This window comes from Callithrix jacchus, chromosome 9, assembly GCF_049354715.1.
Source record: "Callithrix jacchus isolate 240 chromosome 9, calJac240_pri, whole genome shotgun sequence".
In the NCBI taxonomy this organism is placed as follows: domain Eukaryota; kingdom Metazoa; phylum Chordata; class Mammalia; order Primates; family Cebidae; genus Callithrix; species Callithrix jacchus.
This window is the reverse complement of record NC_133510.1, coordinates 54555780-54579008: the sequence shown is the minus strand read 5'-3', so window position 1 is coordinate 54579008 and position 23229 is coordinate 54555780. Positions and strand designations below refer to the sequence as shown.

The following is a 23229-nucleotide window of genomic DNA, read 5'->3' as shown; positions in this document are numbered from 1 at the left end:
GGTTTAAACACTCGAATTGTTCAAGCAGAAGAAGGGATATCAGAGGTCAAAGTCCAACTTAATGAAATAAAACGTGAAGAAAAGATTAGAGAAAAAAGGATAAAAAGGAATGAGCAAAGTCTCCAAGAAATGTGGGACTATGTGAAAAGACCAAATTTACGTTTGATAGGTGTACCTGAATGCGACGGAGAGAATGAATCCAAGCTGGAAAATACCCTTCAGGATATTATTCAGGAAAATTTTCCTAAACTAGCAAAGCAGGTCAACATTGAACCCCAGGTAATACAGAGAACACCACAAAGATATTCCTCAAGAAGAGCAACCCCAAGGCACATAATCGTTAGATTCACCAGGGTTGAAACGAAGGAGAAGATACTAAGGGCAGCCAGAGAGAAAGGTCAGATTACCCACAAAGGCAAGCCTATCAGACTTACAGCAGATCTCTCGGCAGAAACTCTACAGGCCAGAAGAGAGTGGGGGCCAATATTCAACATCCTCAAAGAACAGAACCTTCAACCCAGAATTTCATATCCAGCCAAACTAAGCTTCACAACTGAAGGAAAAATAAAATCTTTTATGAACAAGCAAGAACTCAGAGATTTTATTACCACCAGGCCTGCTTTACAAGAGCTTCTGAAAGAAGCATTACATACAGAAAAAAAGAACCAGTATTAGCCTTTCTAAAAATACACCAAAAAGTAAAGAGCACCAACAGAAAGAAGAATTTACACCAACAAATGGATAAAACAGCCAGTCAACATCAAATGGCAGTAACCCTAAATTTAAACTGACTAAATTCCCAATCAAAAGACACAGCCAAAACCCAACGGCATGTTACATCCAGACCTGTTTCACATGCAAGGATACACAAAGACTCAAAACAAAGGGATGGAGAAAGATTTACCAACCAAATGGAGAGCAAAAGTAAATAATAAATAAATAAAAAACAGGAATTGCCATTCTTGTATCGGATAAAATAGATTTTAAAGCAACAAAGATATAGTGGTAAAAGGATCAATACAACAACAAGAGCTAATGATCCTAACACCCAGATACAGAGACTTAGATTCAATGAGACAGAAAATTAATAAGGATATCAAGGACTCGAACTCAGATCCAGAACAAGTAAACTTAATATTTATAGAGCTCTCCACTTCAAATACACAAAAGATACATTCTTGTCAATACCACATCACACCTACCCATAAGTTTAAATGAAACATTGATTGGCCATTATTAATACCCAATTTTTTTCAAAATAAAGCAATATTTCCATTTACTCTCCCTCTCCTTTACTTATTTTTTTTTTTCTTTCCTTCTCCCAAAAAAAAAGAAATCAACTTGTAAACCTCTAGATCCAGGTCGGCAATGTCTCTTTCATTGCTTGATTTCCTTTCTTCCCTTCCCTCCCTCCCTCCCTCCCTCCCCGCTTCCTCCCTTCCTTCCTTCCTTCATCCCTTCCTTCCTCCCTACCGTCCTTATTCCCTTCCTTCCTGCCTTCCTCCCCCCCCCCCCCGCCAAAAAAAAAAAAATCCCCAGGGATTCTATCTCATGCCAATTAAATCAGAATCTCTAGGGGTTAGGCCCAGGCATTAGAATTTTAGTTTCCAAGTGATTCTGATGTCTGACCAAGTTTGGGACTCATGGTCTGTAGGGGTCATTAGACTTTTTTAATAAAAGGCCACAGAGTAAATACTTAGGCTCCTGGCTCTGTCACATCTACTCAGGTAGCAGGAAAGCAGCCATCAACAATACATTAAGTGTGGCTATGTTCTGATATAACTTTATTTACAAAAACAGGGGTGGGCTAGATTTGGCCCACAGGTTGTAGTCTGCCAACTGCTAGTCCAGCAGAACTTTCTGACTAAAATGTTCTCTATCTTTGCTGTTTAGTATGATGGACACTGAGCATATGACGTGCAGCTAGCGCAACTGAAGAACTGAATTTCATTTTTAGTTAATTCACATAAATAGCCACACATGGCTATTTAACTGTTCCAATATATCAGTATTTCATCAGAATAACCTCTAGAATCAAAACATGAATGAGGAAAAGAACCAAGTCTCAAGTTGCACTTCAAGAACTGTGCAGAGAAATTATAGACAACATAATGATTTTTACCCCCTAAAGTGAATGAAGTTTTTTTTTCTAGTTAGAAACTTAATAAGGTACACAGTATAAGACTCGTATGAAGAAAGTTAAAAGATGTAACGTTTCCCATAACTGATCTATAGGTTAAATGCAATTCCAATCAAAAGCCAACATTTCTCAGGTAATCTGAAAAGCTGATTCTAAAGTTTATGTGAAGACAGGGGCTAGGATTCCCACCAGGACAATTAGCAGAGAGGTGCACCCATGTAAATAAAGATTTAGTTACACAGCTTTATAAGACAAAATGATATTGGTACAGAGATAGACAGATCCATCAAGGACTTGGGTATAGGAGGCAGAGCTATAAAATTTTTAGAAGAAAATATAGGAGAATAGTTTTCTGGCTTCAAAATTTAGAAGCATCTTTATAAATATACAAAGGACGCTAATTGTTAAAAGAAACAATATATACATTCGATTCCTGGAGTGCAGTGGTACAATATCTGCTCACTACAACCTCCACCTCTTTGGCTCAAGTGATCCTCCTACCTTAGCCTTCCGAGTAGTTGGGACTACAGATGCCCACCATCATGCCTGGCTAATTTTCTGTATTTTTTGTGGAGACTGGGTCTTGCCATGTTGCACAGGCTGGTCTTGAAATCTTGGACTCAAGAGATCTGCCTGCCTTGGCCTCCTAAATTGCTGGGATTACAGGCATGAGCCATTGCACCTCGCTCCCATATCTTAATATACGGAAAAGACAAGTCATAAATAAGGAGACTATCATAGGCAAAAATTGCAGAGGCATTTCTCAAGAGAAGAAACAAAATGGCATAAATGAAAAGTGATTCCCTGATCAACAACACAACTAAAAAAAAAAAAAAAAAAAGGGCAAAGGATTCCAATATAAACACATCTCCAAAGAAGATATACAAACGGCTGACAAACGCATGATGAAATGCTAAACATAAACAGTCAGCAGGGAAATACAAATCAAAATCACAGTGAGTTACCACTTCACACCTACTAAAATAGTCACAAAGATAGATGATAGCAAGTGTTGGCTCATGTCCATAATCTCAGCACTTCAGGAGGCTGAGGCGGGAGGATTTTTTTCTTAGAAATCTTCTTGGATAACAAGGGAGGATCTTTTGAGACCAGGCTGAGCGATGCAGGGAAACCTCACTTCTACTTAAAAAAAAAAGCCAGATGTGGTGACTGGTGACTGTAGCCCCAGCTATACTAGGGAGGATGAGGTGGGAGGATCCCCTGAACCTGGGAGACTGAGGCTGCAGTGAGCTGTGATGGCCAACACTGCACTCCAGCCTGCGCAATAGAGCAAGACCCTATCTCAAAAACATTACAGTTGCATTATTCATAACGGCCAAAAAGTGGAAACAGCCCAAATATCTGAATGGATAAATAAAATGTGATATATTCACACACGGAATGTTATTTGGCACTAAAACGGAACAAGGTACAATGGAGATGATCCTTGAAAACATTATGCTCAGTGAAAAAACCAGAGGCCACATATTATGTAATTTATGTGAAAAGTTCAGAACAGACAACTATACAAACATAAAGTAGATTTGTGGTGGGAATGGGAGCAACAGATCGAATCAATTCCCTGCACCACTATTTAATCAATTCTCTACTAGATAATTTGGGTTTTCAGTTTTCTTCTATTACAGTGACTAATGTGTTTGGGGGTTTAGGGTGATAAAAATGCTCTTAGATTATAGTGATGGTTGTACAACTCTGAATATACCAACAACTACTGGACACTTTTTAAAAAAAGTTTATTTATTTATTTATTTTGAGATGGAGTTTCTCACTCTTGTTGCCCAGGCTGGAGTGAAATGGCGCTATCTCAGCTCACTGCAACCTCCATCTCCCGGGTTCAAGTGATTCTCCTGCCTCAGCCTCCTAAGTAGCTGGGACTACAGGTGCCTGCCACCATACCCAGCTAGTTTTTTGTATTTTTAGTAGAGACAGCGGTTTACCATGTTGGCCAGGCTGGTCTCGAAGTCCTGACCTCAGGTGATCCAACCACCTTGGCCTCCCAAAGTGCTGGGATTATAGCATGAGCCATCATGCCCATCGGACACTTTAAATGAGTGAATTGGACGGTATGGGAATTAAGTCTTCAAAAAATAATTCATGTTATTAACAAACAAACAGATTCACAGCAAGACCAAATGCCATTTTTCACTCACCACAGGCAAAAGTTAATTTGTCTGTTTTTGATATGTGTGTACTCTGAAGTGGTATGTCTTGTTAAACCAGCTTCCTGATAGGTTATACTGATCACACTTGTGTGAAAAGTATATGAGTAGTTTCCAAATTCTCAGACTTCTGGAATACTGGGTATTTAAAGAATCTTTGCCAGTTCAGAGATGAAAAAGGTCTCCTTCAGTTAAGCATTTCTGTGATTAGCACTGAAGTAATCCTTTTGCATTTGTTTTAGCCATTTTTAATACTTCTGTGAGTTGATTAGCCACTTTTTCTTTTGCCCATTTTCCCACTGGGATATTAATCTTTGCTAAGAACTCATGTATTTGGACTAATGACTCTTTTTTACAATGACACAAATGTGTTCCCAAACTGTCACCTCTTTCTTTATGGTGGGTGTTCTTAGAGGAGAGCAAAAGGAAACAGCTCTCAATTTCACATGTGGTCTACTTTTTTATTTTAGAAAACTCCTTCCCATCACAAGATTTTCTGCTTCCCAAATTTAATAGTATTATTTAATATTTAAATTTTTAAGTCTTTACACAACCCAGAATTTATTGTGGTCTTGGCTCAGGCCTGGTTGAGGGCTTTATACTTACCAAAATGGGCAATAAAGACATCCCATCCATCTGTGTCTTATTTAGGTCGTAGCCAGCAATGTCCAAAATAGTAGGACCCAAGTCAATGTTGGCAACCAGCATCTATGAGAATGAAGGAAAAACAATCTAGAACACACTGGTCTCATTTTCCTTTTCTATCTATACTAAAGTTCTCTTCCCCCTGCATCCCACCCATGAAACAATAGCACTTACTATTACCTTTTATACAGCCCATGCTTACTTTAGTCTTACTGTTTCATATGTTCAAATATAACTACAATAACTTAAAATATAAAGGCTTTCAGGCGTGTATAATAGTATATCCCCCTGGGAAGTTACATATTTATTCTACCCATTCTGTTATTGAGCAAAACGTTTTTTAAAAACTCCTGTGTGATTGCTTTGAGTTTGTTGTGACTCATGAAAAAAATGTTGGTCCGATTATTTTACACAAAGCATCTTACAACTTGATTATTCAGATTAACTAAATTTGATTTCAAATGAATTCCAGACATTTTGGAAGGCCTCAAAAATGGAATGCTTGCCACCAATGAGAATTATCAGCTCTTTTTATAGCTTCTCAAAGGGACAACACTGCCAAAATATGTTTGCAACAGGCTGTGAAAGCTGCAGAAAATTTTTTATTTTTTGGAATTTATTTATTCCAACAATGTAGCAATAAAAGTTTAACGGCATAAAACTTAGATGTTTTTAAACATTCTAGAAACTAAAGGCATTGCCCTGTATTTATGCCTTATTTCCTTGATTATCAGACTGTTTTCCTTTTGTAAACAATGCCTCTATAGGGCCTAATCCAGAGTAGCCTAATAGAAATATAAAGGGGACCCTATATGTAATTAAAAATTGTCCAATAACCACATTAAAATAAACACGGGTAAAATTTTATATATTTTAACCCCATATAAAAATATCTGAATATTTCAATATGTAAACAATATTTTTAAAAAATGAGATTTAACTTTTTGTGAACTAAGTCTTTGAAATCTGGTGTTTCACAATAATAATACGTCTCAGTTTGGACTATCCACATTTCAAGTGCTCAACAGCTACAAGTGGACACTGCAGGCCTACACAGAACTCAAGCGTAGAAGTCACCTGGTCAGAGCCTAGAAAAATCTTTAAGCGGTGAAACAACCCACTGGGGGTAACAAACAGGAAGTGAGAAAAACTGGGAAATTTACTGTGCTAAGCATGTGATGTTCATTCTAATTTATTCCTTATCAGAGTCCTCAGACACAGTGTTTCCCCCATTTTATACACAAAGAAATGAAACACAAGAAATCACTGGAGCAGTTAACAGCTTATAACTGGAAAAGCCATCAGTTACTGACAGGAAATAACAGTCTTTAAAACTGTTGAGAAAACTTAGATCATTTTAGGAGAGGTCAAACAGAGAGAGATCAAACAAAGCAAAGCACCCCAACCCCACTTTCAATTTAAAAACAAAACCAAAAGTACAGATAAGAAAGGCAAAAAAAAAAAAAAAAAAAAAAAAAATCTTCAGAATATTATTATCAGGGGCCAGGTTTCCTGATGGCCAGGACAGCTCCTGGAGGGCAGAGTGATAAATATCCTGGCTCTCAATCAATTAGTCTAACTCTGCAGCTGTCAGAATTACCACTCAGAGGCAGGCACTTTAGGAGAAAGGCAATCCATATGTTACTGAAGAGGGGAAAAACCTCATATACAAAAACCATGTCTCCTGGGAGGATACAAGACCCACTGTTACAGACAACTTTCCTGGTTTCAAATCCCACAGGCAAATTGACCAGCTTGGAAAACAATCATCAGGTCTAAATGTCAATACGGAAGAGATCACAGCAGGAAAGGAGGGTCAAAGGGAGACACCCTCTCCAGAATTAGATCAAAACAACAAGACATCCATAGACCCTGAAATGTCACTAACAGATCTTCAGTGATGCCTGTACCATGAATGAGGTGAAGCCAATTCCTCAGATACTCTATGATGTCCAAGGTACTTTTAAAAGAAAAGAGAAAAATAAAAAAACCTAGAGACATAAAATCGTGACTGCTATCTCACCAAAAATTGCAGAATCAACTACCTGTATAATGGGAGGCTTGCTCTTTTTTTTGGAGCTAGGGGAAACTTTTTGTTTTATTGAGTTTTTTTGAAATGGAGTTTTGCTCTTGTTGTCCAGGCTGGAGTGCAATGGCGTGATCTCGGCTCACTGCAACCTCTGCCTCCCAGGTTCAAGGGATTACAGGCATGTGCCACCACACCTGGCTATTTTTTTTTTTTTTGAGACAGAGTCTTGCTCTGTCACCAGGCTGGAGTGCTGTGGCACCATCTTGGCTCACTGCAACCTTCGCCTCCTGGGTTGAAGCTATTCTTCTGCCTCGGCCTCCCAAGTGGCTGGAATTACAGGCGTGCGCCACCACACCTGGCTAATTTTTGTATTTTTAGAGATGGGGTTTCTCCATGTTGGTCAGGCTGGTCTCGAACCCCTGACCTGAGGTGATCTGCCCACCTTGGACTCCCAAAGTGCTGGGATTACAGGTATGAGCCACAGCACCTGGCCTGTTTTGTTGTTTTTTGAGACAGGGGCTCATCCTGTCAGCCAAGCTGGAGTGCAGTGGCACAATCATAGCTCACTGCAGCCTTGACCTCCCAGACTCAATTGATCCTCCTGCCTCAGCATCCCGAGCAGCTGGGACTACAGGTGCACATCATGATGCCCAGCTAATTTTTCTATTTTTTATTTTTAGTAGAGATGGGGTTTCTGCCTTGTTGCCCTGGCTGGACTCAAACTTCTGAACTCAAGTGATTCACCTGCCTTGGCCTCCCCAAAGTGCTGGGATTATAGGCATGAGCCACTGCACCCAGTCGAGGCTCTTTCTAATGGCATTTTGCTCCCTGGAGAGAAAGGGATGACTTCTAGTGTAACTCCAAAATCACTAAGATCCAGCCCAAGTACCATAAGCACAAATCATTCCAGGACTTTTTCTTCCTAGAAATCTACAATTATCACATCCCCTTAAATATAATGGATAAATTCTCTCCTCTTCTAGAATTTTACTTGAATAAGCAGACAGTCTCAAAATGAGCATACTGTATCAGGAGACGGGAGATTTCTAGTGAATGCCAAGTATGAATGAAGAGTTAAAAAGAATTATACCTATCTCTGGTTTTTATATAATCAATAATTTGAATGGATTCACCCATCACTGTGAAGACTTTGGGAAACATTAGTTTCAGGGTATTTCTTTTGTCTAGTGTAAACTTAAAAATTCATTTATGGGCCAGGCACACTGGCTCTTGCTGATAATCCTTGAACTCTGGGAGGCCAAGGCAGGAGGATCACTTGAGCTCCGGAGGCCAAGGCTGCCATATTCCAACCTGGGTGACAGAGTGCCTATCTCAAACAAACAAAAACTTCATTTATGGATTGGAGCAGAAAAGGCTTTGACAAGACCCAAAATAATTTTTTTTTTTTTGAGACACATTTTTTTGCTCTTTTGCCCAGGCTGGAGTGCAATGGTGTGATCTCGGCTCACTGCAACCTCTCCCTCCAGGGTTCAAGTGATTCTCTTGCCTCAGCTTCCCAAGTAGTTGGGGATTACAGGTGCCTACCACCACGACCTACTTATTTTTGTATTTTTAGTAGAGACAAGGTTTCACCATGTTGGCCAGGCTGGTTTCAAACTCTTGGCCTCAGGTGATCTGCCTGCCTTGGCCTCCCAAATTGCTAGGATTATAGGCATGAGCCACCGTGCCCAGCCAAAATGATAAATTATTTCATAAATCACACTCCCTCAGGTTGAGAATATTCTCAGGATTTAAGTATATAAATATCCTAATCAAATGAAAGTCCCTAGAAAACCCTGGGGTAGACTGGCCATAGTAGTTCATGTAACGAGGCAAGGAAGGTTGATTGCTTGAGCCCAGGTGTTCCAGACCAGCCTGGGCAACATAGTAAAACTGCATCTCTACAAACAAAACAAAAATTAGCTGGGCATGGTGGTATGTACCTATAGTCCCAGCTACTGGGGAGGCTGAGGTAGTAGGATCACAAACAAAACAAAAATTAGCTGGGCATGGTGGTATGTACCTATAGTCCCAGCGACTGAGGAGGCAGAGGATGCAGTGAGCCAAGCTTGTGCCACTGCATTCCAGCCTAAGTGACAGATCGAGACTCTGTCTCAAAATACAAAACCAAAAAAATTCCTAGAGATTAATTCAAGGGGTATTATGAATTGAACCTGCTTATTCTTGCTCTGAAAGAATGACACTGTTGCATAATTACTGAAAAGAACAAGATGGCAATGGGCTGTCAGAACACATCAGGTTTCCAAACAGACACCCAAATCCTGATGTTGAATCTCTCCAGGGTTATCAAAAAGGCTCCAAGCACACCAGAAAGCACCCCAAATCGATTTAGTGAAAAGCACTATAACTGCATGAGAAAGTTCAGAATCCTCACATTTTGGTTGCTTCAGCTGCAATTGCCCCTCAGTGCCAGCTTTCCTGACAAGGAAGAGGCTGGGGCATCACCTGGTCCCACCTGAGAATGGAGGCTTAACATTCTCTTACTTTCACAAAACTAGGAGAACCAAGGCTTATTTTGTCCAAAGCCAATAGGTGGTCTTCCTGACTCCCGGTTCAGTTCTATTTCCCCGGGACCATGCTGTATCATTTTAGTTTTCCTACTAACCTTTTCCTTTCTATGATTCCTTTTGCAGAACTCCTACCACCAAATCTAAAGCTAGACTAGTCAGAAGAGAAAACGTCCATAGCCAATCTTTGGCATCTACACATACCATCTTGCCCCAGTTCTTCCACACAGCCAACACATAGCTAAGTCTGCCAGTCAGTTAAATGTGCACTGATGTGGCTGTCAAGGCTGTTGACAGCTCAGCTTGGCTCATTATGCCCAACTCACAACCCTGTGCCATTCACACAGAATGGCTGGCACTGAGACAACTGAGCTGCCAACACATGAGGCATCACCCATCATCTCTGACATTCTTTGTGCTAGGGGAAAGCTGGGGCATTTCATGCTTCTCAAATTACACCTGTCAATGCAGCAATGTAAAAACATATGGATTCTTGCTGGGCCTGGTGGCTCACTCCTGTAATCCCAGCACTTTGGGAGGCCAAGGCGGGCGGATCATGAGGTCAAAAGATCAAGACTATCCTGGCCAACATAGTGAAACCCCATCTCTACTAAAAATATAAAAGTTAGCTGGGCATGGTGGCATGCCTGTAGTCCCAGCTACTCAGGAGGCTGAGGCAGGAGAATTGCTTGAACTGGGGAGGCAGAGGTTTCAGTGAGCTGAGATTGCACCACTGCACTGCAGTTTGGGTGACAGAGAGATTCTGTCTCAACAAAACAAAACAAAACAAAACCACATGGATTCTGAGAATGCACAGACTTAATTTTTTAGTCCCCGTTCTGCCACTTTGCAACCTTGGCAAAATCCATTCAACCAATGAGGATGTTCCCCAGTGTATGCTAGGGGCTTTTAAGTTTAGATAGCTCCTCTTTTCTAGGACACCCTAGACTAAAAAAGACAAACTCAATAGGGTGTGACAAATGTGAGGCCAGCTGGGAACATATAATAAGGGCGTCGGCCCCATGTGGGAGCAGCAGTAGGAAGTGACTTCCCAGAGGGAGCCCTAAACCAAAGCCCTAAGGACAATTAAGTTGGCCAGCTGAAGGGGGTACGAGATGGGCATTCCAGAAAGAAGGAGCAGTCTGCTGACACAGTCTCCTCGATCAGTTCCAAACACCAACCTCAAAGGCCAGGAGGTGAGAGAGAAGGTGCACTTAGGAAGGACAAGGAATTCAGTACAACGGCTACCTTCCATCTGTTGAACAAGCCTAGCTTATCCCTACATCTGGGCCTTCACATTTACCGTCCTGCAGGACGCTCTTCTCACGGATCTCTGCATGGCTAAATCCTTCTCAATAGCTGTGTCTGCTCAAATGCCTCAGAGGCTTTCACTGACCACTATAGCTTAAGTATCTGATGCTCCCTGACATAGGGATTGAAGAACTGATCTTGTTTGCTTGCTCCTTGCCATATACAAGGCTCCTTGGTGTACTGTGCTGGCAAAGAAAGTAATACTTGTTGACTGAGCTATAATATAATGGTTAAGTATATAGACTTTGGAGCCAGACTGCCCCAGTTCAAATGCAGGGCTCTGCTGCCTTTTAACTGTGTGATCATCTTTTCTGCTTCAGTTTCCTCAACTGCAAAATAGGGTAACAGTACCTCTATCTCATAAACTGAGGATTGAGTGAGCTGATTCAGGTAATACACTTAGAATAGCACCTGTCACATTAACTAAACACTCAATAAATGTTACCCATATTGTTGAAATGGCTTCCTAGGAACCAGACTTCATTTAGATTGCTCAGAGAAGGTGAAGTTTCTGATTTTTAACATTTAAATAGCAATATTAAAGGACAAAAGGAACCATTTTTTCCACAGGCAGTTGGCCGACACATTTCACTATGATCTCATTCAGCCTCCTTCCCTACGCTGGTTCTATGTGGGCTGGGGGAGCCCTGCTCCCAAAAACAGAACATAGCTGCTAACATGTTCTCCTCAATCAGTTCCAAACACCAGCCTCAAGAAAACACTTTTAAGATTTAATGGTCTTCCAAACTTGCGTATCTCCTTTGAAAGAGGAAGCCTGTTTAGAAGGCACTAAAATTTGTAGAGAAAAGTGACTAGCTAGGGAACATGAGTCTTAAGAGAAAAACACAAAAGGTAATTATCAAGGCCATGTCACCCTTCCCAGAGAATTTTAATTATGAAAGGAAATAAGTGAAAAGCAGACGTGTAAGCAAGTAAACATTAAGCTCCAAAATGAAACTAAAGTACCCAATATACCCAGAAAGTCTGGGCCATTTAAAAATCTGCTTTTTAATTTTAGCTTAAAGTGTATATTTGTTCATCTTCTTTGATCTCACCGAACTGGGACTGAAACTGAAACTGTGATATTGGAAAGGAGAGAAGACATAGCTGGTAGAGCCTGTCAGTGCTTATCTCCTGAGTTTTGGAGGACAGTGTTTTAGATGAAGGTCCTCACGATTGCTAAACAAAGTGCCTCAGCGTTAGGTACCACGTTTGGAAAAAGACACTGAAAGCAAATGGGAAAAACAACAGTGTGGCATATGATGGCAGTTCTAGGAGAGAGAACCAGGAAAGCAACAAAGCATTTGTAAGGAAGAGTCCAGAACGGGCAAAGACTAATTCCCAGAATACATGTTTTTGATAGCCTTATATTCAAAAGCGAGGTCAGGCCAGCAGCAGACATCACCTGGGAGCTGGTCAGAAATGGAGAAGTAGAATCTGCATTTTAGCCAGACCCCCAGGGGATTCACAGACACAGAAAAGCCTGAGGAGCTCTGCTCTATAAGGCAGTGGGTGCCAAACCAGACTGCCTCTCAGAATCATCTGTAAACTTAAAAAAGAAAAAAGGCAGATGCTGGGTCCCTCTAGACCAAGTGAGTCAATCACACTCTTTCTGGATATTGCCCAAGCATGTACCATTTTTCTTCTTCAGTTTCAGAGGGCAATTTTGATGCATATCTTCTGTTGAGAGTCACTGCTTCAGAACAAAGTAAAGATCTAGTCTCAAAAAACAAATAAAAGCTATGCATCCTAATGGGACATGTATATGTGGGGTGAAAATACAGATAATGGAGAACAGTTGCAAGTTAAGGGGGGGAAAAAAATCATTGTTTCCACTTAAAAGCTCTTCTGCTGCTCAGCCTTCACCCTAGTGGGAAGAGGAACCTAACCAATCTTCTCTCAGGAGGAAACACCTTATTTTCTCAGGCAAGCACCTACCTGTCCACAGCACCGGCTTGTCAGGCACCTACCTTGCTTGTCTGATTTGGTTTGATCCCAGGCCCTCGAACCAACAGTGGAACTTTAATATCAAACTCATACAGCTGTCTCTTGTCTATCGGCAAGGAAAACTGTCCTGAAAACAAAACACACAAGGTAAAGGTGGAGCCAAGACAGGATCCTTGCTCATATTATGTTTCACTCATTTCATCCATAGCAAAAACTAAAATAACTTTGTTCTATTGATTCTGGTAGCTTTCTATTTTAATAGAAAGCTGAAATTTGCCTGGGTCTCTTGTTACTACAAGGCAGGAAGACGACAAATTCATCTTCTCTAAATAAATGACTACAAGGGACTGCCTGGCTTATGATAGGATAAAATGAGCAAAAATAATGACAGGAAAGCATTGAAACAGAAATACATAAAAATTTATGCATGCTACTCAGCCTCATCACAACTGAATGAGGTTTATTCCAAAAACTGTCAAATGAACAAAAACACCTATCCTGTGTTTCCTGAATGAACCGCCTCTCAAGATCACCAAATAATTTGATAAGGGGAAATTCTTCCCTGAGGAATTCCAGCTAATAAATACAAAAGAAAGGACAGGATTACAAAATCGAAATTTTGCAATTTCTGAGGAAATAATGGATTTAGGCAACAATCATCAATGGAACAAGAGAAAAGCTCATAGCAACAGTTCAGACTGAAATCACCTGATCCATCAAGCAACACTAGCACCCCCAAAACAGTGCAATCAGACACCACGGACCTCATAACATGATGCAATAGGAAATCAGCAGCAGGCAAGGATGCACTGTCACCTGAAAATGTGAATTTCTATCCAGTCCCTAATCTAACTACCAATCTATAGGAAATGCTGAGCAGAGATGAACATGGCACTATAAAACTGCATTTAGCCAGATTCAGAATGTGAGACATGCTGATGGACAAAACACCCACTTCTCCCTATAAATTCGTGGCAAATGACAGTTAGGAGGCATAAGAACTAAAGGTAGTATGTGGACTTTCTCTGCATCTTTTTTTTTTTTTTTTTTTGAGATGGAGTCTCGCTCTGTCACCCAGGCTGGAGTGCAGTGGTGTGATCTCAGTTTACTGCAACCTCCGCCTCTGGCGTTCAAGTGATTCTCCTGCCTCAACTGGGACTATAGATGCATGCCACCACACCTGGCTAATTTTTGTATTTTTAGTAAAGATGGGGTTTTGTCATGTTGGCCAGGCTGATTTCAAACTCCTGACCCCAGGTGATCTACCTGCCTTGGCCTCCAAAAATGCTGGGATTACAGAAGTGAGCCACCACGACAGCCATCTGCATCTTGATACATAATAACCAGAGTCAAATGCGTAATCAGGTATTGAAGCCTGGAATCATGTGTATGGGAGTTGCTTCAAAACCTTCTAGCAACAAAAGAAAAACACAAGGAGAGTAGGAAGAATTCAAAAGACTGGCCACATGCAGCTGAAAAGCTAAGACAGATGATATTTTACTACTCTCTACTTTGAGTATTTAAAAATATTCACAGGCCGGACATGTTGGCTCACGTCTGTACTCCCAGCACTTTGGGAGGTGAGGCAGGCAGGTTACCTGAGGTCAGGAGTTCAAGACCAGCCTGGCCAACATGGCGAACCCCCAATTCTACTAAAAATACAAAAATTAGCTGGGCCTGGTGGTGTGCACCTGCAGCCCCATCTACTCAGGAGGCTCAAGCAGGAGAATCGCTTAAATCTGGGAGGTGATAGGTTGCAGTGAGCCAGGATCAGACCACTGCACTCTGGCCTGGGAGACAGAGCGAGATTCTGTCTCAACAACAACAAAAAATCACAATAACGTATTAAATGCCTAAGTGATCTCCTCCTATGCAAGGAAGTCTCAAGTGAATCTCATTCAAGTGGACATTTATATATGTGGAAAGAAGAAAATGTTTGCTTTTAACAACAGAACAGAACGTCCAAGTAGAAAGCATGAAAGTCAAGGACACAGAGGTGACTCATCCTACAGATTTTGAAAAAACAAACACCCCCAAAAAACAAATTCCATGATTGGCAAGATAGTTTTCCTCACAAGACAACCTTCTCTTGGTCTTCCTGTCATAAATGCCTTCCATACAGCCTGCCTCCAACCCATCAAGCTCATACTCTGCTCCCACTCCTAGAACACCGTTGTCATCTTGCATGTGAAAGAGCAAATAATGAAACATGGTTTCTCCATGTGGGAATGATGAGGTGGCCCTGAGGGCAAGACCCTCCCTCTGGCAGGTTCACAGTTATAGAAAGACTAGAACTCCCTGTCAGGGCTGACTGGGTGAAAAAGGAAAGACATGTCCTCAAAGATCACAGCAGTGTCTACCCCTGCCTCTGACCTGTGTGATAGCCATTGTCTGAGGTATAGAAGATGTAAGTGTTGTTCAGCTCCCCAGTGAACTCCAATCTCTTGATCAGTTTCTCCACAAGGTCATCAACTGAGAGGAGAGTTTGCCACCTGGATGTGAACAGAAGGTAGAAATGGGACTTCAGGACCAATGACTGAGGTATCACTATCTTGCCAAAACAAATAAACAAAAAACAAAGACATCCTGTTTAAAAAAAAAAACAACACGAAACCCCAAACTACCCTCCCCAAAAACTCAAATCCTCAATTTCTACTCCCTAGACCTTCCCATTGTAACAGATTAGAAAATTCCAAAACATAATTCATTCCAAAGTTAACTGTTTCCAAATAAACTCATTTTAAAATAGCCAGTTAGCTTTACTTTTTATTGCCAATGGTGATGAGAGTAGAGATAATCAGAAGGGACAGTGGTCCATTCTCAGTACTGTACTACAGATTAATTCAGATAGGGCTGTGTTACAAAAAAGCTTAATATGTTTGAACTAGGAGTTGGCAAACTATGACTCACGGGCCACAGCTTGCCCACTATCTGTTTTTATAAAGTTTTATTGGACCACAACCATGCTCATTCATTTACATATTATCCAGGGCTGCTTTTGTGCTACAAGAGCAGAGCTAAGTAGTTGTGACAGAATGTGCAACTTGTGAGCCATTAATAGTTACTATCTGGCCCTTTACAGAAAAAGTTTGCTTGCCCCTAGTCTAAACACTTTCTAAGTAATGGGTTTTCAAAAATTGACTTAAGAGAATTTCTTGAAAATTCCAAATGGCAAATGCAAATATTTTGATCTTGTCTAAGCTTTTGGGTCATTTGTCACAGACGATAATGGGCTGTCTCAACCAAGTGACCTTTTCTTTAAACCAGGAGAAAAAAATTCTACCACATGGTTCAAGTTTGCAATATTTTTGCCAAGTCCTGAAAATGGATTGTCTAATTAGTACTGGGGTCCAAAGGCCACCTCATTCACTCGAGTGTAAAGGAATCTCTCTGCTTCTGGTGCCCCACTGAAGCCTCTCTCCCACTGACTTGCTTCCCTCCATTTTTGTTTCAGAGACAACAATGTGGTGTGGTCCCCTCTGTGTTAGCTGATGTGTAAGGTCCTTAAAACCACTCAGATTGTTAAGTAGCAGCAGCTCTTACCTTTTCCTAAATGCATTATCTAAAAACTGTATTGAAGAATTAGTCATTGGAGTCTTGGCTTGCCTAATTAACCAGTGCTTGTTCTAAAATTTAGAAGAAAAAAAAATGTTAACACCAAGTCACCACAGTAAACTACTGGATTGCTTGAGTAGATAATAAATAGAATAATTTCACTCTTACTTAAGCAAGAAGGAACTAACTGGAACCTGTTTAAGCAACTTCAGACCTTCTCTCCCCTCTTATGTTCCTAAAATAGAAATTTCTGCAGTTTAACTCAATCTCTCATTCTTCAGCTTCCCAGCACCTCCCAAACCATAAAAGGTCTTGGCTCCCCTGTTAGCAGCATAAAGATGTTTTAGAGAATGTCACTAGGAAACTACTGGCTAAAACGAGATTACATTTACAACTCTGATCATATGCCTTTGGTCTACTATAGCTACAAAATGGGCAATTAACTTTACCTTCCTCTAAGTTGCCTTTTTTGAGGTAGAGTCGGAGGTTGCAGTGAGCTGAGATCGCGCCACCGCACTCCAGCCAAAGCCCAGTGACATGATCTCAGCTCACTGCAACCTGTGTCTCCTGGTTCACATCATGTTCATGCCTCAGCTACTGAGTAGCTGGGATTACAGGCATGTACCACTATGCCTGGCTAATTTTTGTATTTCAGTAGAGATGGGGTTTTGTCATGTTTTGCCAGGCTGGTCTCGAACTCCTGGCCTCAAGTGATCCTCTTGCCTTAGCTTCTCAAAGTGCTGGGATTACAGGCATAAACCACCATACCTGGTCTACCTTCCTCTAAGTTTTGCCTAGCCAAGATATTGATCACCCTAAATCCTTAAAAAATCTTATCACAGCAATTTCCTAAAACTTCAAGTCTAAATCTGGAGGGTCCTTCCATTTAAATAAAAAGGGCCATTTTTTTTTGAGACAGGGTTTCACCATATTGGCCAGGCTGGTCTTGAACTTCTGAACTCAGGTGATCCGCCCGCCTCAGCCTCCCAAAGTGCTGGGATTACAGGTGTGAGCCACCACGCCCAGTCTAAGAGCCATATTTCTTAAACAAAAATATCCCCGTATACTATTAATTCTCTGTTCTCTATTCGTAAAACTCAAAGCCACCATATCTCAAACTATGCTCCTCAAAGTGTTCTTTATTTATTGAGCTTCAGAAATGCTAGATAGCATATCCTCCTGCTAGAAATGTACATTCAATCATGAATAACTCTGAGAAGTCCTGTAGCAGAGTGACTTATTTAACTCAAAGTTTATACTTGACCACGGGAACTTTTTATTAACTTCTTTTGGAGCACAGATTGAGAATGGTCCTCTAATTTAAAACCCAGTTCACTCAGCTTTAAAATTTTTATTTAACAAGCAACATGCCTATAATGTGCCTGGCAATATGCTAGTTGTTTCTATGTACTTGAATTCATAAAATAGTTCCATGAGGGATCAAGATCTCCCATTTCAGATGAAAAAAATGAAGTTAAGCATCTTGCTCATGGTCAGAATTGAGCTAGAAAGTGGCAGTTCTGGGTTTCAGACTCATTCTTTCTACAACAAGCAATAACAATTTCTGGATAACAGATCTGAGGCAATAGAGGCCTTCTATCTTTGAACCAGGGAACTCCCTATACCTCAAGCCAAGGGAAGTGTAAGTAATTGGCACATGAGGCAAATATGTGAGTTGTTGTGGCTTTTAATCATGTCACATGCTCTGGTTCATTTTTCCATTCAACTTCCCTTTCCAACCATATTGCTCTGTGCCACCCCTTCTTCCCATGCCTCAAGGCTAGTGAGGGCCACCAGGAGGCTGGTGCAGTCATAGCTATGCCAGGAGGGAGGAGACCCAGCACAGAAGTTACCAGGAGAGTCCAAGTGATATACTCCTATAATTGGGAAAGATGGCATTCTTTACCATTCCTGTCAACTTTCTAGTTGCTTACTGGATGGGTAGCAGGAACTTTACCTGTACTTGCAATGCAAGTTTATACTATCTGTTTTACTAGGGACAGGTACAATTACCTCTAAAAGATTGTGAAGAAAAACTCACTACATGGCTTAAAGGCTTCCTGACAAGTATATCATATAGCTAATCATACTGAGTATGGCTGAATACAAGGGTTAGGAGAAGCTACCATTCCATGGATGTTGAAGTTCTTGTTTCTTGGTGCAAAGACACTCTGGAAAGCCTTCTGGTACTGAGGTGCAGCTGTCCAAGGTGAATGAGGTGCTGGAGTGGCGATCATCATGAAGAAGGGCTCAAAGTTGGATTTGTAGTTCAGGAAGTCCAATGAGACATTAGCCTGACACATATAAAGATTTGTCATTTCCTACCTTACCCAAAAGATGAGTATTTAATGGATAAATGTCCCCTAGTGAGCAGACAGTACAGTACAGGGTCATATTTGCTCTTAATCAGTCTTAACCATGATCTTATGTCATAGCCATTTGCAAGCATATTGTTGGAACAAATATATTTGGTTTTAGGAAACATTTTAAAACCTGAGAAGGATACCAACATAAAGCAATTAAGGTCTTGATGATTTTATATGACCTGGAAATCATGTCTCCCACAAAGAAGGAAACAATAACTTGGCTATTTTAGTATTAACTTACACGAATGGAGATTATGGTATCTACATGTGATGCCTTAAGAAATGTAAAAGGAGTCAACTTAAAACAGTGGGAAAGGTAGATTGTTACCTTAACCTTATGAAAATATGTATAAAGTAGATGTCATAAATTATGCACTTAAGTAGCTAAGTGAATAATATTAGATTCAAATACTTCTCACTAGGGCTTTAATTTACATGGACTTACATTTTTCCTTTGCTTATCAGGAGATAGATACTTTATGAAAATGAAAGTATGCTACATACATGTTGTTTTTCATTGTTCTGACATAATTTCATTTATTCCCAACACTATCTCAAAAGACATTGACTATATCTATCTCCTATAGTCCCTCCATCCACCTTTCACTCCACTCCTGTCAGCTTCCTTGTAGTTTCTGAAATATGCCAGGCACACTCCTGTCTCGGGGCCCTCCCACTTACCGTTTCCTGACTCTGTGGCACTCTTCCCCCTGATCTACATGGCTCATTCTCACCTCCTTCCAGTTTCTGCTTAAATGTTATCTAAGTAACCTTATACCCTAACTTATTTCTCTAACACATAAGACTGCAAGAGTGTGCGTGTGTGAATAAAATTACCTTCCACAGAAGCAGGGACTGTGCTTCATTTACTGCTGAAGACTTGCTATACTAGGTGCTGACTACTGAGTGAATGAATATATAATACTATGGAAGACTGCTGTTAGACATGCCTCAAACCAGGAAAGTCCCAATTTCACCTGCTTTCAGTAATTTTTATATATAAATACCCAATGCCCAAATAAATCCAATATCCCTATCCCTCCAGCCTCATAATGGGGCCTGTGAAGCTGCCATCTTGTAGCTTATGAGTAAAACTGGGGTCAAGAGTAGGAACCCTTACAAAGTAAAACCTCTACAAAGTAATCTCTATAGTCAAAGAGATTAACCTTTGGAAAGGGATTTGTTGCTGGAATTTCAATAACATTAGATCTGAGCCTGGCCTATGCACAAAGAAAATATCCTCAGGAGTTTGTAATTAGCTGGAAATACTCTTGGGCAGTTAGACCAAGTTAATGTGCATTCACATTACCCAATACAAACAAGATGATGGGTTTTCTAGGCAGAGTCTTCAATCAAATGTGAGCCAACTCTGTAAGGACAGAGCTACAAAGCTTCTGCAACTCACCAAAACATCTGTTAGGTAGTCCACACTATAGTTTTCACCATGCTTCCGTGCCTTTCCATTGATAGAGAGGGTGTAATTATAATACTTAGAATTCTTTTCCTATTAAAAAGAGGAAAGTCAAATTTGTTATAAGGTCAGTGCACAAAGTGAAGTCTGAATGCTGTGCTAAACTATACTCTGAGCAGTGATAAGACATTAAAAAGATAACTACTCAATACTGAATTAGATTTTTTTGACAAGGCTTTTATTAAAGACTAGCAGTTTCAATTATATGTTCTAGTTTAAAAGCCAGAAGTAAATCAGGTAGAAAAGCAAACTAGTTTGCTAAACTTGTATGATGCAGGAAAAACATTGCAGAAAGGAGTGACTCATAAGCCAACAGATCTTTTTTTTTTTTTTTTTTTAAAGAGATAGGGTCTCTCTTTGTCACCCAGACTGGAATGCAGTGGCACAATCATAGCTCACTGCAGCCTCAAATTCCTGGGCTCAAATGATCTTCTCACCTCAGCCTCCTGAGTAGCTGGGACTACAGGTGCATGTCCACACCCAGCTAATTTAAAAATTTTCTGTTGAGATGGGGTCTCGCCATTTTGCCCTGGTCTCGAACTCCTTAACTCAAGGTGATCCTCCTGTCTCTGCCTCCCAAAGTGTTGGGATTCTAGGCATGAGCCACTACACCTGGTCACAGGTCAATATACTTTAAGGTTTTAAAATAACTAATTGTAAAAGCAAATAAAGTTATATCAATGTCAGAGGTAAATTATTCTGCATCTGTAGGGCTGCATATAATTGTTATTGACTTCAATAATTACTCACCAAGGCATACCAGTAACTCCAGCCCAGAGGAACATGTTCTAGTCCACCTGCATCTGGGGCTCCATACTGAAAAGCAAGACAAGTAGGGACAATTACAAGTCCTTAGATATGGCCAGACCAGAAAGAAACAGGAAATTTTTAGAATCTCTCTCTTTTTTTTTTTTTTAGACTAATGTCTAAAACACAGTAGGTGCTTAATTTCCCCAAATATAGACACTAGTCCGAAATAAACTCTAATAATCCTAGGAATGTCTAAAGCAGGAGTTGGCAGACTACAGCCAGTGAGCCAAATCTGGCCTGATGACTTTTTTATGGACAGCAAGCTAAGAATTTAACAATTTAAAAATCAAAATAATATTTGTGAAATGTGACAATTATATAAAATTCAAATTTCAATAATGATAAAGAGTTTTATTGTATCACAGCCACGTTCATTTACAGTGTCTGCGGCTGCTTTCACGCTATAGTGGCAGAGATGAATAGGAGCAACAGAGATATATGGCCTGCAATGCCTGATATGTTTACTATCTGCCCCACTACAGAAAAAGTCCATATAGCCTACCTCACATAGCCTATTCATGGGATGAATGCTGAGCGGCTGATAGCACAAACTGAATAGTCCAACTGACTCTAAGCAGCCCAAATAATCAGACTATGAGCTATCAATTTATTATATGTTGAACATCCCAAATCTGAAAATCAAACTTTTTGAGTGCCAACATGATACTCAAAGGAAATGTTCACTGGAGCACTTCAGATTTTTGGATTTGGACTGCTCAACCAGTAAGTATCATGCAAGTATTCCAAAATCCAAAACACCCGAAATGCAAAACACTTCTGGTCCCAAGCATTTTGGATAAGGGGTAATCTGTATTTCAGTTGTCCTGCAAATGAAACCCACTTTTAGAGTTTGGTTTATCTGATGAGATGAATAAAATAAAGAAACCACAGAATTATCCCACTTCATCCTTACAAGGTTTAATGCCACCCATTTAAGGAAGAACTTAATCCTTGAAAACAAAATCTTTCTACTTTAACAGTCTCTCTTAATTTTATATACACATCATATGACCTTCAATATGCAAAGTAGTGTAAGTTCTCTTTATGAACCATAACCCCAACCAAATGACCCAGTATCCACAGTTCCTGTTTCTCATGATCCTTTTCAAACTGACTCATCTTCCTGCATACTTACAAGGTTGCAGATTCCCCCAGTTACTTGGGGCAGGGGAGAATTAACAGAAAATTCAGATATTGAGATCTCTAGTAACTACAGATAAAGAGTATAAGTACATCTTCTCTTTGTCTTGAACCCCCAGTTTAACTCTAAGAGCTAACCCCAAACAGTCTCAAACACACTATTTCCTTTAAGCTTGGACTTTGGGTAAAAGCTAAGGCCAATGTGTGAATGTGGGCCCATGCAATCTGGCCTCAACAGTTCACCACAAGGTATCTCTCCATCCAGGTCTAGGAAGCTAGCGCACCAGCTGCTGGTCATACACTTTTTTTTTTTTTGAGACGGAGTTTCGCTCTTGTTACCCAGGCTGGAGTGCAATGGCACAATCTCGGCTCACCGCAACCTCCACCTCCTGGGTTCAGGCAATTCTCCTGCCTCAGCCTCCTGAGTAGCTGGGATTACAGGCACGCGCCACCATGCCCAGCTAATCTTTTGCATTTTTAGTAGAGACGGGGTTTCACCATGTTGACCAGGATGGTCTCGATCTCTTGACCTGGTGATCCACCTGCCTCGGCCTCCCAAAGTGCTGGGATTACAGGCATGAGCCACTGCGCCCGGCCATACACTTTAATGGCCTGCACACCCAGACTCTGGGTACTTTTTTTTTTATCACTAATCTCTCCACATTCAGTTGCTACTTTTCACGTTAGAAAATGAGTTAAGCATTAAGTTGTTATAATTCAGAAAAGATTCTAAGAAATCTGAGGAAAAAGTCTAAGAGGAAAAATGTCTTCATTTAGATACTGATAATGGGGAAATGCAAACAAAGATACTATGACAGCCACATGACAAGCAGAATTCCTGAGGAAAAAAGGGAAGATGCATCAGACAGCAGCAGTCTTAGGACAATTTTTAAATACATGCTCCTGGGACTACTGAAAGGAAAAACAGGGACCCAAATCAAGTAAACATGTACATTTATACTTACATGAACATACTCCTTATTCTTATTTAATGGGCAGATTCACAGAAAACAATGGACATCAAAAAATCCTTTAATATTGTTACTAATAAAATTAACATGAATTACAGTCAGATTTTAAATGCTATTATAAAAAAAAAGAAAGAGA

The 23229-nt window shown here is 40.4% G+C and overlaps 1 protein-coding gene across 1 annotated transcript in view; it reads right to left on the bottom strand.

Annotated features, from left to right (window-relative positions):
• Positions 1–23229, bottom strand: part of GNS (glucosamine (N-acetyl)-6-sulfatase) — a 45453-nt gene that overhangs the window by 11811 nt on the left and 10413 nt on the right. The window contains exons 4-10 of the mRNA XM_002752704.5: positions 20923–20988; positions 20107–20205; positions 18462–18629; positions 16324–16406; positions 15154–15272; positions 12804–12907; positions 4927–5028 (exon numbers count right to left, since the gene is read on the bottom strand). Coding sequence (XP_002752750.1) covers positions 4927–5028; positions 12804–12907; positions 15154–15272; positions 16324–16406; positions 18462–18629; positions 20107–20205; positions 20923–20988 — 741 coding nt within the window. The remainder of the gene's footprint in view (positions 1–4926; positions 5029–12803; positions 12908–15153; positions 15273–16323; positions 16407–18461; positions 18630–20106; positions 20206–20922; positions 20989–23229) is intronic.